Consider the following 18,454-nt stretch of genomic DNA (forward strand, 5'->3'; position numbering starts at 1 on the left):
CATTACACCTAACCAAAAATTTAATTATTTTTTAGTATTAGTTAGACCAAAAAAAATATAAAAAAACTTTCCCTTTTCAAACATTATTTCCTTTTATAAAAAGAGTTAGTTGATATTTATTCAAAGTAGGTGAAAAATTCAAATCAAAGAAAAAGAAAAAGCGTGTAATATAAATTTATAATAAGACCAATCGATACCTTAATTAATTTATGCTAACATAAGTAGATAACACATTTGTTAATAAACCTTTGTCGTTAATATTGAAAACAAAGGATCCATATCAACACGTTGACAAACGATGTTCAAAATAAATCAATAATTATTTTGCAAAAGATATTTTAAGTTTCAAAATAAGTTTTTGTCTCGAATTAGTTAAAAACAATTACAAGTCAAAAGTTACGTTTTATAGAAATGAATTAAAGAAATATTTTTGTCAAATTACCTCGATTATAAATTTAAAAAATTAAGATAAGATCCAAAATTTCAAAGTTTGTCAAGGAGTGACATCAAATTGAAAATAATTTTTCTAAATGAGTATATTTGATTTTCTTTTTGAAATTTTGAAGTACAAACTTTTCTTCATGAGTAAAACAATAGTTATCAAATTTATAATTATTCGTGACTAAATTACAAAAATTATTATTGATTTTTATTCTTTAAAAACCACAATTTAATTTTTAAGATTGCAACATTATTATTATTATTATTGTTGACGTATCAACACTAAAATAAAATTTTATTAGAATGAGAAATAATACAATGATAATTCAACTGCAAAATAGTTTTGAAATATTTGTAATTTACAAGAAAAGTAACATTTGCATAAATAAGAGTATTTCTTATCCATTTTTATTTAAATTCATAATAATATTTTAAAATATTTTGAAACTAATTTCAAATTCAAATTTATTGTATACTAGTAGTTAAGTGGGTTAATATTTCATTTTAATTTAATATATAAAAAGAGACCCGGGTTAATAAGTTGAGTGATAATTTTGAGTACAACAAGTAGGACTAAGGAGGAAAGAGAAAGAAAACGTATGAACAAATTTTTAGGGATGAAGATGTCACTGATACTCTTTGTAATTCAAATTCAATTCATTTTATTAGATCAATGAATAAAGTTTTTTACGATATAATGTGATAGGGTTTCGTAGGTTTTTTTTTTTTTTAATGATTTAGTGTAGTTTTGTTGAATTTTAAGAGGAGAAATCTTGCTTTCTAGACTTTGGAGAATTGACGTAAGAGTTTGACCCATAAGCAACTATATGAACAAAATTATATTAATGTCAAAAATATTTTTTAAATATCGAAGATTTAAAAGTTACTTGTTAAATGTTCTAATACTTCTTTAAATTGTTCGAAGGAAGCTTGATTGAACAATACTAACATGACCTCAATCGATTCAATCCAATTTCTCACTCCTATCGTTATAAAACAAAAATAACTAGATAAGATATGTTGTCTCGATTGGTTAAATCACAAAATTAATTTGATGAAAAAATTAAATTTATTTTTTGGACAAATTACAAAAACCATTCCTAAAGTACGGTGATACTTATAATTACGCATTTAAATTTTCAATAATAACAATTAGACCCCAAGATCTTTTAAAAATGTTAAATTTTCAATAATAACAATTTCTAAAGTACGTTTGTAATAATTGTAAACATTTAACTCACAAATGATAAAAAATGTAAGTTTGAGGGTTTAATTTTACCATTTGAATAAATTTGAGAGTTAAATTTCTAATTTTGAAAGTTGGTATAATTACTTTTTTTTTGTTGCATTTTGACCCATAAAGTTAATTGATTTTAGAATTTAGTCCCCAATTTGATAAATTTCAGAAATCTTCCCTTCAAGTTGTGAAAGATATTTTACGTATAAAGTCATAAACCCTAAAACCTACAAAATTCTCCGCGCCACCGCTCACTCCTCCTTCTCCGATCGACGACGATGAGGCCTTTAGACGAGCAAGAGACTACCGTCGTGTTCGAAAAGCTTCACAAATTCACAGGTAACAACCTCAAGAACATCGTCGAGAATCCCTCTCATGAAGGCACCGAACCAAATCCCGGCCGCTACTGCTTCCGCCTCCAGAAGAACAAGGTTTATTACGTCAGTGACTCCCTCGTCAAGCGAGCCACCAACGTAGCCCGCTCCAACCTCGTCTCTCTCGGCACCTGCATCGGAAAGTTCACTCATGGCGGCAGTTTTCATCTCACTGTTCAGTCGTTGGGGCTATTGTCCCCCAATGCCAAGCACAAGGTTTGGCTTAAACCAACCTCTGAGATGTCCTTTCTGTATGGAAACCATGTTTTAAAGGGCGGCTTAGGACGGATTACTGAAAATATTGTTCCCGGTGATGGGGTCGTCGTGTATTCTATGTCGGATGTGCCTTTGGGATTTGGAATTGCGGCAAAGTCCACGCAGGATTGTAGGAAATTGGACCCAAATGGGATTGTGGTTCTACACCAATCGGATATTGGAGAGTATTTGAGGATGGAGGATGAGCTTTAAAGGATCAAGGATGAAGCTGAATTGAGTTTATTGGGAATCGGCTTCCCGTTCCAGGTATACTCCAGTTGTTCTTGTAAAGTTTGTTGATCAATAGGATTTTGAGCTCAAATTGATATTCTATTTTAGGCATCAAGTCAATTTTGTATCTTTTGAACACCATGGTGTGAGATTTGTCTCTTTAATTGAGTGTTTAAGTTATGTGAACGATGAAACTATTGCTCTAATCCGAGCTATCTAATATCATAGAGATAAAGATTTTGCTTATTCTTTGCTGCAAACTAACAGTTTCTTCTTTTTATGATAGTATTGAATGATTTTCTCTGATGGTCTGCTTTTAAGCCATTTGGTTTAGTTGTCTGTGCTTATTTTTGTAGCAAAGTATCGTCTTCTCATTTTTTTTGTATAGTTATTTCTATTTGCTCGCAAGGCCAATACGTATGTTTATTTGATCATCGATACTTTTGGCGAATTGAGCAACAAGGACCTTCACTAGAAATGAGTTTCCTTTGCTAGGCTTTAAGCCAGTCTCCTTTATGCGATGGCGGTTTCTAAGGATTTGTGTAATGTCTTAGATGATTGGTTTTCTTCTTCTTCTTTTGTCTACGGTTTAAGTTTTTGTTTGGAGTTCATTTGGTAACTCTATTTGTATTTTCTAATTTTTCTCATTGAGAAGTGTTGTTTTTCATAAAAGAAGAACTAGATTCATTCCTGCTCTGATAGATTTATTGGTTGCGGTATTTTGGTGGGATTGCTTTTTGTATGCATTGTATTCCTTTTTTTTTTTTTTTTTTCCTGAATGAACGTTGTTTATATATATATAATCTACTTACCTGTGGCTTGCAATATGCACTACATGGATAAATAGGGGACTCTGTAATTTATATACAATACTTTTCTAAGCACTCAATGATCCAAATTTTGTCATCCGTATTATCTCAGTCTTTAAACTTGAATTAAGGGCGGAGTTTTTGATGGGTGGCAGTTATGAGCCAACGTTGTGGTTGTTGTTAGATGAGGTTATTTCTTTTGGTGGTTTGGTTTTTCTTACAGAGCTAGTTAGTTAGTTAGGTGGTTTTGTTTGTTGGTTTATTTAAGATTGAAGGCTCTTCTGCTGGTTTGGTTTTTTTTTTTTTTTTTTTTTTTTTGCGTTGGTGTATTCTTTCATTTTTCATTACCTTAATTTTGTGAGTAGATTCAAATCTTTTTTTCTTGTGTTTTGAACAAAAGCTTCTATTTTAACAAAAGTTTCTATTAGGGCAAAAACTCCTCAAGTTTGGAATTATTGTTATTTGTTATCTAAACTTCCAATAACACTCTTGGTCCCTAAAGGTTAAAAGATTGGTCTAAAACGGTCGTTTGACCCGTAGTTGATCAACATTTAGATGATTAGGTGTTGACTGGATTGTTAATTTGTCAAAATGTGTTGATTTAGAAATATTTTTGAGTGATTTTTCTTCCCCCTCCTCTCCTTCTCCCTTTCTTCCTAACTTCAACAAACCTTGTGGCCGCATGCCTTCTTTGAAAGACATCGCTGCTATCTTTGAACGATTTTAGGTGCCTTCAATGTTCATTTGTCCTGAAACGAACAGTAGTTCTTATTTGTTCTAGATTTGTTTGGAATGGTGGGGGATCTGCCTAGAACCGGAACAAAGGTGTTCGTTCTACTTTATTTCACACTAAAATACTGAATTCAGATTATATCAACCTAAATTTTTCCGTGATGGTTAATATCAAGAGTAAAGAAATTTTTTTTCTAGACTTAGTCTCCAAACACTCTACAACATAGCTTCATTCAAAAACTAGATGGCTGTTGTGATACAACAAAGTTGACTTTTAAGCCTGCAAACTATAACCTACTAAAGTGTCTTCAGGAGTGCAACCTTCAACACTTTAACATCTTAATCAGGTGTCAATTTAGATAACGCCTAGGAGGTTGGAGTCCCTCGATTTTATGCTCTTATATTTATATACCAACTGCTATAATATTGAATTTTTGAATCCGCCACTAGTCTTAATGATCCACTAACAAAAATAACCTAGAAAAAAAAATGTTGAAATGACTTGAAAAACTAAAACTTACATGACGTTCTGAAATTGAGAATTGTATTTGAGCTTGTTGGTATTTGTAACTTCTCAAGAATGAATGAAGCTTCATCAAAGTAGTTCAAACTATTGTTCCGTTGATTGATTGAGATTTCCTTTAAATGAAACTTGAGATGCATCATCTTAAGTTTCATACATTTAATGCAACTTTTCCTTGAAGCTTTACTTTATCATTCTTGAAGTATTTTTTTATCGAGTTCACCAAAGATTGTGAAGATGAAGAATCACAGATTATTGAAGTTTCTTATCCCTTAATCCTGGATTTTCATCATCAATACTATTCCAAGACACATACATACATAACTAAAAAAAAAACCCACAAAGAAAAACTCTTTTGGGTCTTTAAGAGAGGCCCTAAACTAGGTGGAACAACAAAGAAAAACTTTTGATCCAATAATCAAACTAATCAATTGGAAATGAGGTAAAGTAGCACCATGGAGACACATGTGATGCTTGTGCCAAATGTGGTAAATTTCAACCTTCGAACAACTTTTCAAATAACTTGTTTTTGCAAGAAGAAAGTTATTCAAATTAAACCAATTAAATTCTATTTCTATCAAACTAATTTGATCACTTCCCAAGGGATGGGTTTCAATTTAATTAATGAACCATTCTTACATATTAATTTTTTTAAAGAAAACAAAATCCTATCTCAAGCAATCATGCCATGGTGGACTCCATTTCTCATATATCCAATTTTAACCATAGTTTTTAGTTCATTTTATAGCTGATTTGAAAAACACACTGCATCTTTTAAAATGTTTTATAAAGCTTTTTTTACACCAATTAATTTGGCATTGCCCAACCTCTCTTCATGGACTTCTACCAAAACCTATCTTGAAGCTCATTTTAGCGTCGAGAAAGCCTCTCCCGACACTTTTTCTTTTCTATTATACTTTTTCCAACATGATGTGGCATCGGAAAAAGTTTTACATCTTGTAGTATAAGATTTAAAAACGTATCTAAACTATAGACTAATTACATTGAAAAAAAGTTGACCGAATACTATTTTAAAAGAATATATATTATATAGATTTGGTTATCAAACATACTCGATCGAAAGTTAAAAAAAAGTTATCAATAAAATTACGAAGAAGAATGAATTAAACACTTTTAAATTTTATATAATTAACAATGGAATAAATCCTTGATTAAACCCTAGCTAAGATGCTTTGAAGTATAGACTTTATTCTCACAAACTTTAATTTGTTGGATTGGATCCATCTGTTCTAAACCCAAAACAAATTTAGGCAAAGCACCAAAATCAACCATCTCTATGGATTTGAATTTTATATGATTCCTTTCATATACATACCAAAATCAAAATTACCAAAATATTCCTTTTTAATTAGGCAGCCACTCCACAAAACCCCATGTGATATATGTATTTTTTTAAAACAATGAATAATTAGGGATTTGCTCATATTATAAAGTTTTACAAACCATTTTGTTCATTATTTGTCAAGATGCCAAAAACCTAAAAATTAAGAGAATATATATAATAATAATGTATTGTTTTAATTAGGATCCCACTTACACACACACACATATATATATATATTGTTATATATTAATAAGTAGAGAGAAAAGAAATGTTCTTTATTGTTCTTTTTCAAAATAAAAAGAATTATATGTGATTTAGCTCTCCTTTTCAAGTGTGCTTATACAATGCCTAATTAAGCATATTGAAACTCTTATCCCCATCTCATACAATGCCTAATTAGCTCTCCTTTTTTTTTTTTCTTTTTAAGTTTTGAAACCAATTACATATTTAGTCTTTGATTTAAGTTTTAAGTTCGATTTTAGTTTTGGTTTATAGAATTAAAAATGTTAGGATTTTGCTTCGGTTTTTAGTATAGTTAATCAATTGTTGATTAATTAATCTAAAGTAATTAACATTTGAAATTAAAAGTATAAGGGTGCATTTAAAGGTTGTTTTGGAGGAGTAAAAAGTGATTAAAAGCAACTTATTTACTGCTTTTAATATTGAATAAAAGTGATTGAGATTATTAAATATGTACGTCAAAATCACTTTTACAAATAGATTAACTATTGCACATCTTTTAGTAAATTGTCACACATTTGAATCATAATATTAATCTTTTACTAGCATGTTAATAATTTTTTCTATTAATATTGCCATATTTATTCAACATCAACTTGAGAAGTAAACAATCCTCGAGATTTCTATTATATATTTAAAGAAAAACTAAGCAATCAAACATATTTATACTCCTTCCATATAATTTTATTTTTTACTTTTTGAAAAAATATCCTTCGATGTCAAGGTTTCAATAAAAAAACCTCATCATTTTAAATTTTGATATATACATCATTTCTAAATATATGGTACTAAATTGTCAATATGAATGTAACTCAACATCATAGTATATGTACTATCACCTTCGAAGTTAGAGGTTCGATTTTTCAACGACACATAGCTCTCGGTTTTCATTGCACTTAATTCCTTTGCAAAAAAAGAAAAAGCCAAACCATCAAATTCTTGATTGAGTAATATATATATATATATATATGTGTGTGTGTGTGTGTGTGTGTGTGTGTGTGTGTGTGTGTATGTATATGTGTGTGTGTGTGTGTGGATGGATATTGAGAAAATATTGAGTGTATATATTGATGGGTACATGTATAGTTACGTGAGGAATTTATAAAAACAAAAAATAACACATAGAATATATTCAAAGATTTTAGTTTTCTATAAGTTACGTTTCTATTCCATTTTGGTGACCTAAGTCCCATAGAGTATATCAATAAATAAATTGTGTCGTCATTTATAAAGTGAGAAAATAAATTAAAAGAAAAAAAAAAAGAAAGAAAGGTCATTCTTTAATGATTTCGACATTTCATACTTCTTTTTTTTTTTTTTTAATTAATAGGTTAAAATTAAAATCAAAATAACGGAAAATTATTTTCAAATATAACAAAACAAATCGAAATATAGAAAAAAGCTTTGGATCATTTCTTTTTTTAGTTAATTATTATGTTTCGAAAGGAATTTTTTTAAAATTACATTTTCTAGTTTTTCAAAATGTTAATTTAAAATTTATTTATTTACTTCATATAATTTGATCAAGTCTCATCCATAGTCTATGTGTTTTGATAAAATTCGTATAAATGCTTCTTAGAATTATCAAATCATAGAAATTAAATTCAAATTATAAGTCATGGACACTAAAATTTGTAAACCTTTTTCAAACCATTGGCGTACAAACTTTGTAATTTAAAAACATTAAGTAAAAATAGATCATAATATATTATATGAAAGTGGAGTACTTTACACAATGCCTAAATATCGAAGAATAAGAAACTAAACTTGAACTTTTGACTTTGTACTAAGTTGTGGACTTATTTCAAATATATTAGATAGGTTTATAGAGGTCTAATATCTAACATGCAAGAAATCATAAGTTTAACGACTTATTAGATATGTTTGAAAGTTGATATAAAATTGAAAATTTAAAGAGACCCCGTCAAGTTTTCTTTTTCTTTCTGAAAAGTTTAAGAGTCAACTAGCCTAAGTAGGAAAAAAGATTGAAGAAATTAGGGTAATTCATAGTGGTGAGGGAGGATGGGTATCACATGGGCATGTCAAGAGAGATTTGTTTAAAGCAAAGCCATGGTTTAAAAAGTTGGTCGGTTTTAGACATAAGTGAATATTTTGTAACCCTAAATGTGTAGCAAACTTTACTATTCAAACCAAAAATACTTTATTGTAAAAAGTTTTTGTCCTTTTTTTTTTCTATTAGGCCTCAACGAGAAAAAGAAAAAAGAAAAAACTTAACGTTCTTCGTCGACAATGCAATATAAGAGAATATAGAAGAGAAATTCGTTGTTCATACAAATTAGGTCAACTTTCTATTTAAGACTTCACAAATTTTGCAATATAATTAACAATATCGTCGAGAATGTGTTACATGAAAAATATATGAATAAAAGATAAGACTAACACTTAGAAAATTTGCAGAGCATATTTTAGTATTAAATAATTAAAATCTAAGTATATCAATTTTGGTATAGGTAAAATTTTGTGTTATGAACAATTTGGTTGTATACCTAATATACGAAGAATATTAGGTCCATATATGCTTTCGTAGTTTACTTAATGAACTTATTAAAATTGAATTTTCCAATGTAGAAACGTAATACGTAAGGTTAATTATATTATTATATATTAATTAGTTTATTAAATTGATATTAAGTTTTGCTTTATAAGAATTACTTGATTCATTTAATGTAAGGATTCTTCCATTGTAGAGTGGACAAAACCAAATCTAATATTCTACCCATCTTTATTTTCAATTCATCCTTACCAATCACCTTCAAATTCTTGGATAATGATCGAGTTTAGTTGAGGTTGCACTTATTTTTATACCACTTTTGGTCGTGGTAGAATTCCATAGATGTCTATTGAACGATGCATGGATTGTACTTAGATCTACTCAAACAAAGATAAAATGAATATTACACTTTTGATTTTTGAAAAAAGTTAGTTCATATAACAATTGGGTTATTTTCAAAAATAAAAGAATTTGACAAACTATTTACACTTCACATAATAAAACTATTAAAAAATAAAATTTTTCTACGAACCGTAAGTATTTTATCAAATATTATATTTTTGACAATTTTCTTATAGTTTAACAATCCATGAGATCTTTATTACCTTAACATTTATAAGCAACACGAAACATATTTGTAAATTTACATAAAGATTATGTTTTTGTCGAAACAATTGAAAACCAAACTTAAATTTTTTATGTTTTTTTAATAGTAAATTAAACGATTATGAGTTGATTAATTAGTGGTAAATAAGAGAGAGAGAGCATATATATATATATATATATATATATATATATAAACGCCTTGACAAAGAACAAAAATCGGATCATTTGTTAAAATATATATATTCTATTGATTTTTTTCAACACACTAAAATATTATAGGATCATGGATGGTTCGTAAAATTAGTCGACATGCTTATAAATTATCCTATATACGCTACAGATCTTAAAACAACTAAACTGTATGGTGACACAAACTAAATTGCGAGGGACAAAGTACTGTCCTTGAAGGTGGAAAGAGGGGAACAAATGGAGAAATGGAACAGAGGGTGAGACAAATGGACAAATGAGAAGAAAGATATAGATATATATATATATATATATATTATGAAGATCGTTATATATATGTGTAGGGAATTAATTTATATAAAATGGTGGGTGACTAAGTGTGAGTGTGTAATGAAAATGGACCCTTTAGATACCTGAAGAAGAAGCAAAAATGAACAAAGACTATGACTTCAATTCATCTTTAGTCTGTTCGGTTGCCCCTAAACACTCAATTATGTTTTGTACCTTTAAACTTCAACTACTCTCTTAAATTCAAACCACACATTTTCTCCCCCTTCAATTAGCTGTTGGAATATGATCTCTCTCTCTCTCTCTCTCTCTCTCTCTCTCTCTCTCTCTCTCTCTCTCTCCCCCCCCCCCCCCCCCCCCCCCCCCCTCTTTTCCTTTCTTTTATCATTCTGCCCACCTTTCAATTTTTAGGGTTTTCTTTTGCTCCTTTATGGATGGACATTAGCCACTTTCAATCTCTTTTCTTCCTTACGTGTGAAAGAATATGTTTGATCAAATTGATCGAATTCAGTATATTAATTGTCTGTTCATCTCTAGTAGTTTCTTGAAGATGATAAGTATGTGCAAAGTAAATTGTTTGAATGGAATAAATATTGGTTTTTATTCTTTGATAAAGCTTATAAACACTCAACTGATGTGGATTCTTGCACGTACTAGGTTTCCTTTATTTTTCTCTTTTTATTTCTATATATGTTGGAATACATACAGATGTCAGTTGAACTAAGTTCTTATTGATCAAAGTTTTCTTTTTCCTCACATATTATTACATTATAAAAACTATTAATAAACACTGACTTTTAATTTGATGTCATATTTATTTTTTACTTATCACACTATATATAAATGTTTGGAATTAAAAAGAAAAATATATATTTCATAAGACTTTTTATCATCGAAATTTAGCTATGAACTATTTGGATGTTAATTTATTTGTTTTGTAATATCAGAATATGATTTAAGCTACAAGTCTTGTGATTACAAAAACACTCGTATCTACATACGTCAAATGTTTGAGATTATTAATAAAAAAATCATTAAGAAATAAATATAAATTGTGACATCATATTTTTAATAAAGAAGCAATAATATCTGTTTATGGAAACGATATGTGAAATATTTTTTGAAGAAATATTTGAACTTTGAAGACAATATGGATCGATGATGATGATATATATCCATCAATTCTGCCGAATATTATCATATTCAAATATTCAAATGACATAGAGATATGTATTGCAAGATTTCAAGTACACACATGTCTGCAGTGCAAAGAATATATCTAAATATATAATCCAAATTACATGATTCAATTTTTATGTAATTTTTATTCCCAGCAACCTCTTCAATATTTGAAAATAAAAACATTATATAATCAACGAACTACCAAATCTAATTTCTAGGTCTCAAAGATATGTTTTGAAATATTTATAAAATGTTAATATTACCATTTTTTAAACAGAGAGCAATAATATTTTATGCATACTTGTTTTAAAAAATTTATTTTGAATTTATCAGAAACAAAATCCCCTATTTTAATTTCTTTACTTATCTATTCCTCAATTTGAAATAAAATATATATTATATTTTAGTTCCCTAATATTAAATTAATCTTCTATTATCATATCAAATAACATAAATTACTTGGCCTTAATAACCAAGTCTACATTACGTTTTATCTTATCAATTACAATAAAATAGTATTGAAGACAACACCACATTTTTAGAAGATATATAACTAACGTAATATTAAATTCTAACCATTATATAAGCAAAGTATTTTCATTGATATTTTCGCATCTTCATAAACTCAGCATCAATCAATATTTTCATTATATGTGAGCAACAATTTATCACTAATTGTTTATTTTACTATATAAAATAATAATAATAATAATATGATAGATGTCCATATCATCCTCTCATTAAGCTCGAGTGTATTTGTGCATGTTGTCTATATGTCATACAAATACATATTATTATATTAGCGTTCCAATAAGCTCACATTCTACTTATCACAAAAGTATATATAAATAGTGGTATTTAGTGGGTTAGAATAGATATATGATGTCGTAATTAGTAGCTAGAAAATTTTGGAAAAATTTTGATTATTAATTTCATAATTTGTTATTACATAATATATTTTATTTCAAAGGTTTTGGCAATGGTAATTCCATTATTGAAAGGTACAACCACAAAGGGGAAAACATAAAGTGGGAAAAATATAATTCTTGAGGGAATACACACAAACACATAAAAGACAAAGATTCCCACGTGTGGGGTTTTGAAAAAGAGATTTATTTTTCTTTTCAAAGTCTTTTGGAATTTTGTAATATAAATGGATTCCCCATATCCGATAATTAAATACCCTATAGATTTAAAAACAATGACAAGTTTTCTTTTTTTCCTTCATTTCCTAAAATAATATGTCCCTTCTAAAATTCGTATCAATCATCAATTGTTAGGTCTAACACATTTTTTTTCTTTTATTAAATTTTTAAAAAATACAAAGCAAAGAACCTTCATACCTAAGAACACAACTTGTTTATTTAAATTTATGAGTTTTCATTGCTTTTTTTTGTTTATACTATATTCTATATACATAATTAAATCCTCCTTTATTCTAACACAATCCACATATTCAATTAATCTTCTTATTCTATATTTATTAAAAAGTTTTAGACAGAATAAATTAAATTAAATTTGATATATCTTTAGTGATTGTATACCTAAAATTTAACACTCTACAAGTTTTTTGGGACTTAAATGTTATAAAACCGAACGATTATTATCATGTGCAACGTTTTTCAAGTAAAATGCATATTTATATCTCATATGTATTTATATATAACTTAAGCCGTGCTTAAATATTTTTCGATTTGTTAGAAATTTATTTTTTTTTAGTACAAATGTGGATAAAAACTTAATTTTTTTTAATCCTTCGATAAAATTACGAAACTTGTTGAGACCCCACTTCACATTAGCTTCCATATCCTTCGAAGAAAACAAAAACAAAAACATGGCACATTAAAGTTTGTTCTTTTGCCCAAATAAAAATTAAAAAAAAAAAAAAAACTCACTTTCTCTCTCACTTCTTCTCTTCTCTCCCTATATATATACATAAATACACAACCTTCTCACCAAATCAATCCTCCATTATTGTTCTCCAAACCCAAAGAAGCAACCAATTAAGTACAGTTGAGAAAGAAGGTAAAATAAAATGTCAGGTGTTTGGATTTTCGACAACGGCGTGATCCGGCTAGTAGAGAGAGCAGGGGCAGTGGAGACGACGACGTCGAGCAGCAGCGGGGGATCAGGGAAAAGAAAAGTTCTGATGTACACGCCAACGAACGAGGCGATGACATCGTATGAGGTGCTTGAAAACAAGTTGTCAATGTTGGGATGGGAAGTGTACTATGAAGATGGAGAGGTTATGCAATTTCACAAGCCATCGTCTGTGGATCTAATTTCACTACCTAAAGATTTTAACAAGTTGAAGGCTAGACACTTATACGACATCGTTGTGAGGAATCGTAATCTTTTTCAAGTTAAGGACATGCAGTCCCACTAATTGTAGGACCCCTAAACCCTTAACTGTTATTATTATTATTATCATCTCTCTCTTTATAATGCTTTCTTTTTTTTCTTTTCTTTCGAAATGATGTAGTTTTTGTTTGTGTGATTGATTGTTATTGTGTTTATGTGTGAGTGTGTTTGGAAGTAATAATATATATATATATATTTATTGGGGGTGGTTTGATTATGTAAATTTTGTTGTTTAAATTACAATTCACAATCAAATTAAGTTCTATAAATATGAAATTATTTAATTTGACAAGTCTCTATTATCTTTCATGTTTTTTTTTTCAAGTGAAATTTGAAGATGACGATTTGAACTATCCGAAATCTCTCTCTCTCTTGACGTATGGAAAAATTTGCCTTGGTTAAGTTATCATTTTTGTTTAACATATATTTGAGTTTTATACTTTCATATATCTAATTTTAGTTTACGTGGTTTCACTAAATCTAATTTTTTTATTATAAATTGTGAAAATATATTTGTACAGTGTATTTTCTATTATGAATATATTTATTATTGTTAAAAAAAGTTGAATTTAAAATGTATTGAAATTGAAAGAAAATCATTAATACTTAATACTAATCTAAAGAATACATAACAAAACAAGACTTAAACAAATAAGTTATTTGAGAGGGATCGGAGGTATGAGAATGAATGTATGAGTTATATCAAAAGAAGATAAAGTTTAAACTTGTATTTTTCTAGAGTACGACTTAACTTATTAATTCAATTTTGTGTCTAATAACAATTTTAGTTTTATAAACAGTCTTTTAAATTACGTGATACCAATGCCAACCAAATACAAAATCGAAAGTTAAGACTTAAACTTATAATCCTAACAATTTTTTTTTTTTTGAATTTTTAGTGAATGGGTTTTAAAATTATTGAATGTGACTATAAAACAATATTTTATAGGGTTGGAATTTACTAAGGGAAGTGAGGTGATATGGTAAAGAAGAATGGGGAGTTGACACGTAGATAAATAAGAGTTTTTTTTTTGTCAAAAAAATAAAATAATAAAGTCTCCAAATTTTAGATTAAAGTTTAAAATTTTTATATGAATTTTGGGATGTAGCTAAGTGTAGGGATATAGATATTGTCCCCACCTCAGCATCCACTTAAATGCATTATTATTCAAACAGTATCTTCCTCAAGATTTGGAATTATTATTTTACCTATATCTATTTTATATATTTCTCTTAATACAAATTTTCCCTTATATTTGATGTTTAAAATGATATTTTTAGCTCCATATTTGTTGTTTTATTTTTTTATTATTAATTTTCTGGAATTTTCTATCACGTTCACATATCCAATTATATATAGAGAATTATGAGCCTAGCTAGGTAGTCTCATTATTTTTTTTCTCTAACTCTCAAATAATTTCTCCAAGATTTGATTACAGACATAACTGAGAGAGAGAGAGGTTTTGGTTTGGAAATTCTCATGTATCCAACTTTCTGTCCTATGTATGGATATATGGATAAAACTTTTTTTTTATATATATAATGAGTTGAATATTAATAAATTTTAAAACAATAAGTGATAAAAGAAGCTAAGAAAATGGGTTACCATGCAAAATAATGCAGAATAGCCCAAAGAAAAACATCAAAAAAGAAAAATGTTTAAAATACAATTTCACTTCCTATACTTCAATGAATGCTAAAATTAATTTTCACGTTAGTTTACTGTGTCTAGAGTGATATAGAAAACTGGAAATTCGGAAAAACAAAATCAATGGTTTTGTCGTTTGATTTTTTAGTATCAAATTAGACCTTTTGATTTCTATTTGGAGAAAACTAAGAAATGCTCTAATCGAGTTTTTGTTGGAAAAACCAATGAAAATTAAACCAAATGAAATTGTGTATATATACCCCTAGAAAATACATTCTTAATTAGGTATTTTTTTTAAAATTATAATTATTATCATGTATGTATATTTGTTGTTTAGAAAAAAAAGAAAAAGATCGATTATTATACAGCGCAAGTACCTTTTAATTTATTTAGAAAAGTACCCAAATACTATCAAATTACAATTTATAAAGAAAGAAATAGTCTAAATTTTTAATTTAAAGTTAACAAAAACGACTCGTTCAAAACAAAGTGGAAATTAAGGATAAAACTATGGAAGAAAAAAATGTCAAAAATCAAGAACCAAACTAATACTAAACCTATCCAAACAAACCAATTCGTTAGTTTCAGATCCAGAGTGTAACAAATTAACTAGGTCAACTATCTTTTATATATATATATATATATTTAAAATTGAAGATTGAAGTGGACTAAAACGTTTTAGTATTTATTAAGAACAGAAAAGGAAAATGGAAAAGTAAAAGAATAGTGAATGTAAGAAAGGAAGGGGGGGGGGGGGGGGGGGGGTGGAAAGGGTTAACCAGGGTAAGAGTAAAAGGGTAGTTGAGATATGTGTGGGGCTAGGGTGAGCTGACACAGCACGTGCATGCGTCACAAGCTGGTGACGATAAGACTCAATCTGATGGGTCAACGGATATCGCCCATATCCTGGGGGAACAAAACCTACTCTTTTTTCCTTCTTTCCCTTTTCTTTTTGATATATATACACTCTTAATTCCTATAAAATATTGATGGGGTGTGGTAGATATTTTTAAGAAAGAATTAATATACAATAATAATAATAATTAAAAAAAAAAGGAAAAAGATTTGGAGAGAGAAAGAGAAAGAGAGATGGATGGTTTGAGAGTCACGTGTGTATGAGAGTAAAACCCATTCCTATTTGGAAAAGAGAGAAATGGGCAGCAATGCTTTCTCCCATTGAGCCGTCGCTTCCTAATTGACCTTCTATATCTTCACATACAAAACACAAAACATTATTTGGATCTTTATATATATCCCCCATACAATTGCATGCATGCACATTATTTTGTTTGGATGTCCTACACTTTTTTTGTGTTATACCATATCCATATATCATCTTCCATTTTGAATTTCTGGCTTCTGCCTTTTGATACTTTTTTTAAATTTACGATCAAATAAATATATACTATAGAATTTGTTAAACAAACTTGCAATTTTAACTAAATTATCGTGTGTAATTAAGAAAATAGAGTGTCGAGTAAATCAATTGTTGTGTTGTGGAATGTTGACTAGTCTTCATTACAACATTATCTAAATTATAAATTTGTTATGTTTGAGTAGATTGAGTCTCCTTAGATTTAACCCAATATCTTCTTGAAAAACTTTACACAAAATAAAGAATTAGAGGAACGATTTAAAATTGTTTTTTTAGATTCAGGAAATTAGATACTTACAAAAACCAGAAAAAAAAAATTAAAAGATTGATTTTATGGAAAGTCATTCCCCAACACTATGTGCTTAATCTATGATTAGGCTTGTGATATCAGTTCAAGTTTGATCTTATTTTAGTTTCTATATGGTTTACTTCATTTTATTTACTAAGTAACCTATCAAGTTGACGAATTGATCATTATTTCTAAATGATCAGATTTCTTTTTCACTAGCTTTTTTGAATTTAACCTTTAATCACTTTTGTTGATTTTGTTAAGCACAGTACCTTCCCTAATCAATCAGCTCGGCAATACACAAAAGGAACAAACCATGGTTCTGTAGACATTTAGATTTACAAATTACGGGAACAATTTTTTAATACAAGCACTAATGGAAATGCCAAAGTTTTACATTGGTTAGATAATATACAATATATAAGCTATAACAACTATCTCCATTAGCATGAGATCAATTTTTAAAAGACAAAATCACATTAGAATTATATGTTCAACGTGGACAATATCATATGTAAAGATAATTTAGAAATTAAAGGTGTTGTCACTAACTAACACACATGTATGGGAAAAGGTTCTACACAATGGACAAAACTCAAGCCATTTTCAACAAAATACACAAAGGGCATATGGGACGAAGATTATCTAATAATATAACAACTTTTTGCTGTCGTAAATACTATTTGAAAGTCTTTAAATTAGCTACATTCAACTCTATTTCAAAATCTTTCATTTGTTGCCGTATTAATTACAATTAATATAGTTTGTACTATTTTACATTTATTATCTTTCTATATTATTTACTATTATGTTTACTATTTTTTTGAAACTAAAATAGTTTATCGATCAAACAAATACTACTACGATAATATTAATTATTAGAAATTAGTAATAAAAAATAGAAAATTTTAAAAATGGTAATAAAACTGAAAATACAATAATTAATGTTGAATAATTCCAACCGAGAGAAAAACACGAGCCAGAAGAATTTCACTATATGTTAATGCTATCACATGGAAATCTCTCTTCGACTCCCATTAGAAATGAAAAGACTATTTCAAAACATTCCTACGGTTTTTTCAACTCTCAAATTAAAGAATTTTGAGAAGTGAATTTACTTTAAATTTTAAAACATTGACAAAGAATGAACAACAGCATATAGAGGTGAAAATAATGTTCCAAAACTAAATAGATTTTCATGATCATATTAGTTAACAAAGCCAAGCAACTTAATATCCAACAAATAGTTTGCTTTCTTGACATAGTTCAGCTCCAATTTTATCAACTTAATTAATTGATGTTTCGTTATCCATTAATTATGATACTTATCGTTGTTCTATCAAATTCAAGACCAAAATTGGAAAAGTTTTAAAACATTATTGGACTCATTTGTTCCAATATTAACGAAAATTTTGATATTCTTCTAACTATTTTTCTACGTTAGTTGGTATAGATATCAAAATTTTATTGATTATAATAAAAAATTACAATCCGATATATACTCAAATTGAAAAAAGAGAGAATAAGACTCTAATTATGTCAATCAAAATCTCATTTAGGTATGATGTTCTAATTTAAATTTTGTTTTAACTTAGTTTTGTTAAATACTCACTTAAGCTATTGACGTAAAGGTCAATTAATTTATTTAAAGTATACGAAAGTGAAATTTTAAATTTAATTTCAATCGGAATACAAATATAGGTAAATATATTCAACATTCAGAATATGTAAAACTTTGAATGAGTGAAGAATATAAAATGTTAAAGCCAAATAGAAATTAGTCCCAAAGTTTATGGATAAAAGATGAAGTTTTTGTAAAA

At 28.0% G+C, this 18,454-nt stretch overlaps 1 protein-coding gene across 1 annotated transcript; it reads left to right on the top strand.

The window, feature by feature from the left end:
* Window positions 1–1,847: 1,847 nt before the first annotated feature.
* LOC103483837 (uncharacterized) lies at window positions 1,848–2,784 on the top strand. The gene has a single exon (XM_008440655.3). The coding sequence runs from the start codon at window positions 1,957–1,959 to the stop codon at window positions 2,518–2,520; it is 564 nt and encodes a 187-aa protein (XP_008438877.1). The 5' UTR covers window positions 1,848–1,956; the 3' UTR covers window positions 2,521–2,784.
* Window positions 2,785–18,454: the final 15,670 nt, after the last annotated feature.

This window comes from Cucumis melo, chromosome 6 (assembly GCF_025177605.1).
Source record: "Cucumis melo cultivar AY chromosome 6, USDA_Cmelo_AY_1.0, whole genome shotgun sequence".
NCBI lineage: Eukaryota > Viridiplantae > Streptophyta > Magnoliopsida > Cucurbitales > Cucurbitaceae > Cucumis > Cucumis melo.